Source organism: Echinops telfairi, unplaced genomic scaffold (genome assembly GCF_000313985.2).
Source record: "Echinops telfairi isolate 266 unplaced genomic scaffold, ASM31398v2 ScPeMD7_7467;HRSCAF=8505_0, whole genome shotgun sequence".
Taxonomy (NCBI): domain Eukaryota; kingdom Metazoa; phylum Chordata; class Mammalia; order Afrosoricida; family Tenrecidae; genus Echinops; species Echinops telfairi.
In genome coordinates, this window is record NW_022111367.1 from 11,415,943 (window position 1) to 11,422,688 (window position 6,746).

The 6,746-nt window shown below is 41.2% G+C and overlaps 1 protein-coding gene across 1 annotated transcript in view; it reads right to left on the bottom strand.

Annotated features, from left to right (window-relative positions):
• Positions 1 to 6,746, bottom strand: part of NALCN (sodium leak channel, non-selective) — a 440,927-nt gene that overhangs the window by 95,975 nt on the left and 338,206 nt on the right. Inside the window, exon 16 of the mRNA XM_045283767.1 lies at positions 5,025 to 5,098. Within this exon, the coding sequence (XP_045139702.1) occupies positions 5,025 to 5,098 (74 nt within the window). The remainder of the gene's footprint in view (positions 1 to 5,024; positions 5,099 to 6,746) is intronic.

The window sequence follows — 6,746 nt, forward strand, 5'->3', positions numbered from 1 at the left end:
GAAATATGTGTTTTCAGACGGTCTTAGGCGACCCCTGTGAAAAGATCATTCAACCCCAAAGGGGTCATGACCCACAGGTTGAGAACCACTGGACTGCAAGAAAAAGAATGTGATCTCAGGACTGGAGGAAGGCTTATTGACAATCTTTGATATGCAGATAACACAGTTTTGCTTCAAGCACTTGCTGATGAAGATCAAGGACTATAGACTTCAATATGGATCCCAACTCGATGTGAAAAAAACAAAACCTCTCACATCTGACCAATATCGAACAGCTTATTGACAAATGGAGAAAGGATTGACTTTGTCAAGGATGTCATTTTACTTGGATCCATAATCATGGTTCACAGAAAGCACAGCCAGGAAATCAATTGATGTATTGGGCAAATCTGCAGCAAAGTGCCTCTTTTAAAGCATTAAAGAATAACGATCCGACTTTGAGAACTAAAGTTCCCCTCCCCAAGCCATGGTGTTTTCTGTTGTCTACTATGCCGGTGAAAGTTGAATAAGGAACACTGGAGATCATTTGACTTTTGATAATGATCATGACCATGGACTGACAGCCAGAAGAACAAATGAATTTGTCTTAAACAAAGTACAACCAATATGCTCCTAGACGTGAGGCTAGCAACACTTGGTCTCAAGCACTTTGGACACGTTACCCAGAGAGATCCGTCTCCAGAGATGGACGTCCTGTTTGGTGGAGGGTCCATGCAAAGGGAGCCCTCAGTGAGATGGACGATTCGCTGGATTCCACGACAGCTGCGCGCACAGCCATGGCGGGGCTGATGCAGGGCTAAGCTGCAGAGGAGTGCGCAATGCATAGTCCCTGCGAGTCAGAGGTGACCCGGTGGCAGCCACACGACACAAATTGGCTTTTCTAAAGGTCAAGTTTTTCATCTTAATCAAACAGAGAATACATTTCATTTCTAATTTTGAACTTTCGTTTCCTGAGATTCACAGGGCCAGGGTGGCTCAGGTAGCCTCGATGAGCTCTTCTGATTTAGCTGTTTACTGGGCTGTGTAGAAACATGTGATGGGCTCTGCTCTTCCCAGACTACTGAATGGCGAGGCGAACCTGAGGGGTTATCTGTTCTCGGAGAGTCCTACCATCGCCTGTTCAGACATTGCACCCATTTTATTGTTTCAAAACCACTGTCTTCAGTACATTTTAAGATTAACATCTAAAATTTCCCCTCATGATGTCTGAAAGTGGCAAAGGATATAATTTTACCACTATTGCATATGTATAATAATACATCTATGAGAAAGTATTGCAGAATTGGATCCACCCATCCCATCCCATTTTACAACCTTGTCGACCACATGAAGTTAGATTTCATTGTCAGACTAATTTGTTAAGTGTGTCAGAAAAAAAACCTAACTTTATTTTTTATCTCAAACATGTTAGCATACCCCGCACAATAATCTTGTTATTTCTAAAGTGCTAACACAGCAGTAGTTTGGGAGGGAATTTTTCCAACATGCCACCACCTTGTTAAGTCTAAGGTGCTCCCTGATGAGACTCTTTCTGTGGGACATCATTTTGGAATAAGGATTCCTGGCAACCAGAGGGCTTCATATACTGATTATTTTCTGGATAGATGAGACTTTTATCTTTCTTTTATAAATTAAAAGAAGTATAAACATAGAAAGTATGTTGGGAAAAGAAAACTGGTAGATCAGGATTAAGAAAGAATTCAAATGGAAGTAGAATATATATCAATTCATGCCTGCCAATTGTTTGCCCTCTGCTGTAGAGTCGATTCTGTCTTTCTTGTCCCACTTGTCTTACCTCAGTCCAATAGGACTGATAACTGGCCCATGTTTTATATATATATATATATATATATATATATACATAAAAACATAAAAATCTCTGTATACATTTACTGGAAGAAGATCTTTCTTATGAGAAGTGACTGATGGATTTGAAACACTAATGTTTTGGTTAGCAGTGAGTACTTTAACCGCTGAGACACCACAGCTGCGACCCCATCTATCCCCTAGCAAGCATTGGGTGTCCCCTGGGGTGCATTTTCTTTAGCTGGAAGACAGTTAACCCTAGAGAGGTGAAAAAATCATTTTGTTCCTGATTTGGCACTGATGTTCTCTTACAGAGCAGAATGGAGTCGGTTAACATTAAAGCAAAATGCTTTATTGAAGGAATAAAACGGCCTAGATTGGGCGGCATTTCATGAGGATTCAGCTAAGTATGCTGGCAGATTCCTTCACAGAGTTTAAGTACAAAGAGAAAAAACAAAATCCAGGAACTAATAAGAAAGAAAAACTGATAGGTTGAAATTTTTGAGAATCATTCTTTAAGAGACAGCAGACAGTTCCCCGAGGATCTGTGACTTCGTTTTGTTCATCACAAAGTCCGAGTCCGGTAAAATCGGTGATGCCCTGCTATTTTGAGGGCCATCCTGAGAGAATATCCTTACTGGGAGCTGGCTGAGGGAGGAAAGGAAAAGAGGGAGGCACAGAGATCTCGGGAGAGTCTAGTTCACAGGCTTTTTATCAGCTCAGAATAAGCAGTGAAAAACAAAAAAATAGAGTCCAGCCTATAGCTTTGGCAGAAGTCTTTCCTAATGCCAAACATTCAGATTAAAAACAAACAAAAAAATCCCTTCACAGAATAAATGGAGACCCAGGATAATACAATCCCCTTGGGGAGATTTTCTGATATAAGTCAGGATTCCTTTGCCCTGTGAGTAGATAAAGGTGCTCTAGTGGTGAAGTCTTCATTTGCTAACCAAGAGGTTGGCGATGTGAACCCACCAGCCTCTCAATGGGACAAAGGTTTTGTAGTTTGCTTCTGTAATGATGAAAGCCTTGATGAATCGCCCCATGAAACTCTATGGGGCGATTCTACTCTAATTTATGTTGTTGAGTTTCAATTGATTGTACACATACACACACACACACACACATTTGCATGTCTGTGAATTTATCAGCACGTGTGCAGGACTAGCCCCCTACGTAACCGATCTCTTCCATATGAGGCCCGAAGTCTAGTGGGGTAGTGAGTTGAGCAGTGGACTGCTGTCCTACAAGGTCAGTCGTTGGAAACTCCCAGCTGCTCTGATGGAGACAGAGGAGGCTTTCTGTTCCCCCAAAATCCACAGCCTCAGAAACCATCAGGAGCAGTTCTGCTCTATCCTGTAGGATTGCTGTGGGTGGGAATCAACGCAATAGCTCCTGGGTAAGGGGGTGAGGGTCTTCAAGGTGAGGCCACCCCAAGAATTTATGCTGCCATGTATCTGTTTCGTCCAGGTGCCAGTTGAGTAGTGTTTGGGGCTGGTCGCATAGCAATATCTGAAGGTAGTGTCAGGAGTGAATGCCTGGTCCGTCTAGACCAAATCTAAGTTGGGGCCCAGGCTACACATTTGCTCAGAAGCTTTGCTTTCTTATGTCAAGGAGATGTTTTCTGTTTGTCTCATATTATTGTATGGTGTTGTGGTAGGGTTTGGGTTGACTTGGCTGGACCAGGATCTTCAGTGGTTTGGCAGTCAAAGCATTGTGATACTCCATGATGTGATCTCACACAATGGAATCAATTCCCCGATGGGGTCTGATGTGAGCATTCTAGCAGATGTAAGGATATTAGATTGGCATGTAACCCCCTTAATAAGGTTACCGGGATGGTGCAATCCAAAGAAGGTTTTCTCAGAGGTGCGATCCAGCTCCAAGGTAAGAAGATACTGGGCAAAACTGCTTGCTTCTTGCTCTGTCTGGATCCTGCATCCGGCTCACCAACCTCCAATTCTTTGCACGTTATCCACTGGCCGCCATATTACTTGCCTACCCGGGGAGTCTACAGTAGGCTTCCATCTGACCTGCCAACCTTGGCTTCATTCACCTCTGCAGTCACCCTCCTGCTGATCTTGAGCTCAAAGGCCTCTGCAGCTCTAGGAACCAAGCGAAGTCTACAGACTAACAGCTGATCCTTGGGCCCAGCACCTCCCCAGACTTAGACTTGACCAGCCCCCCAGCTGTGCGAGCCATTTTCTTGGTATCTGGTTCACACTAGATAGACATAAATAACTTTTCACTGGTTTCGCTCCTGTAGACAACCCTGCCTAACACAGTGATAAAAAAAGTCCCATGGATATTTGTTGGACTTTTAGAAAAGCTATTCTAATATATATTTAATTTTACATATTAATCATCAGCCAATATAAAAAATATATTGGATGTTGATTAGTTAGGATTTTTCTAGTGTATTTCTGTTCCTCAAATCATACACACCTCATATGTCCCCATCCATTATGCAAGTGACAGCGATACGTCCTTTAGAGAAAATGTTTTGTGGACTCTTTGGAGCGATGAAATTGGAGTAGAGGGGGAACCACGGCCTGAAGAGGGGTTCCTAGTATGAGTTTGTCCCATCTACCCTATGTGCCATATTCCTCCAATATTTAATTGTGTCATACGTTTTACTCAATGTCATTCCAAATGCATTTTGGTAACTTTATATCGTGTTACTCTGTAATAAACATACCACCTTCTCGGATGCTCATAACGGGTTAGCTTATTTTTGCTTCCTGATACTTCATTTCAAGGCCAGGTTTAGAAAGGACAATTAAACATTATGTGTTCTTATAAGCATTCTCCGAAGGGCTTGGTTTTTTTATGCTAATCAACTTATCATCATTCATAATTATCTTTAAATAGCTTACCCTGTTACCATCTTCATTTCTATAGTGATTTGCATATTAGGTATCACAAAAGTCATAAAACTGTTAAGAGCAACAGTAAATTATTCTCAGCTTTTCATAAATGTTTATACTTTTAATTTGGGTTTATGCAAAGAAATATCCTCTTGAACTAATCAAGTGTTATTGTTTTAAAAAATATATAATTATAAGTACATATACCCTTGCTTATTTTGAGCACAGAAAGTATATATTGAGGCCCAGAAAGTTAATTTATTTTATTAAAAAGCTGCTTACCCTCTTTTTGTGTGTGCTTAATATAATCTCACTTCTGTTTACATATATATCAACATGTATTTGTATTACCTCAAGATTTTAGTGACTGCCATCTCCTTTTCCAGAAGGTTCCTTGCCCTGATGCTGAAAACAGACTTGCGAAGCTGTAAAACAGTAAGAGTAGTTCTTTAGTTTTAGAATGTACCGATTGATGACTGAAAGACATTCAAACAACATTAAACATGAATGTTTCCCCTAAAGTATCATGATAGCATTAGTTTTGTTATTTAGTTTTTCTTCTCCTTTGATTTTTCTTTGGGGCAGAACATCAAACCTCCTTACAGGATTACACACCATGTCTGTGGGGGTGATGCATTGACTATGCATATAATGCTTTTCCTGAACAGCTTTTTTTTCCATTTTCAAATACTTCAATGTCAGAACTCACATTGCTTCATATTGTCATTAGCACAAAGTTCTCTTGCTACCTCATAATCTACACCCAGTTCTTAGCCTCTGACCTGTGACTCATTTGTGCAGGAAGTTTGCAGGGTCTTTTCCCCATGGGCACGTGGACAAGGAAAGTGAACTGCCTTGGTTTCTTCTGAGTTGGCAATTATAAAACTACTGCAGGGGAGAGAGCTGACAACATCAGTCCTGAAGGACTGACCGCGAACTGGAGATGTATGCTATCTCACACATGGCCTTTGTCCTGCTGGACATTGTCGTTTGATTATTGACAGGTGGAGGCGACTAAGTGAGTGACGGTAAAGACTTGTGGGCAGAAAAAAGATGGACAAAAATAAGCAACATCATCAGGGGAAGATTCCTAGCAACAAATAACAAGATGGAGTCATGACCCTCAGATGAAACTAAAGGTAACAATTGGAGCACAGTTAGTTAAATTTGGTCAATAGACTTGGCTTGGTGTGTTGAGTAAGTGGCATGGTTTTGGTAACCATTGGAATTCTTTGGTAAATAAGAATCAGAATTCCTGCTTTCTAGAATTTAATAGCCTAGTTACGGAGGTAAAGATGGGCATATGAGATCATCATTAAAATGGACAATGGAGTGTTATAAAGTGCTAGATAATGTGTTGAAATCTTTTTCCAAGAATTATTTGAAGGAGTAGAAGCTATATTGGTAGGTGAAGGATGCTTTTGATTTCTGTAGGCAAAGGAAGCACCTTAGGTAAGTAATGAAACAGACAATATGTGCACAGAGCATGTTGTTGCCGTTAGGTGCCAACAAATAGAGACCTTATGTACAACAGAGGAAACAGCCCTGGTTTCTGCACCATCCTCGCCATCACTCTTATACTTGAGCCCACTGTTGCAGACACGGAGTCAATGGGCCTTGTTAAGGGCTTTCCTCTTTTTCACTGCTCCTCCACGTCTCCATCGAGGACTCTCCTAATGACAAGGTCAGTGACACAGAGTCTTGCCATGCTTGCTTCCAAAGGGCACTCTGTCCTTCTTCCAAGACAGATTTGCTTGTTGTTGGGTTTTTGTTTTTTTTTTTGCATTCCATGGTATTTTCAATATTCTTTGTTAACACCATCCTTCAAATGTATTGATTTTTCCCTGGTCCAACTTTCACAAGCATTTGAGGTGATCGAAAATCCCATAGCTTGGGTCAAATGCACTTTAGTCCTCAACGTAACATCCTTGCTTTTCAACGCTTCAAAGAAGTCTTGTACAGCAGATTTACCCAACACACTGTCGTGAGCACTGACGGGGCCTAAGCAGGAAAAAGTCCTTGACCACTTTCATCCTTTCTCATCTACCCTGTTGGTCCAGTTGTAAGGATTTC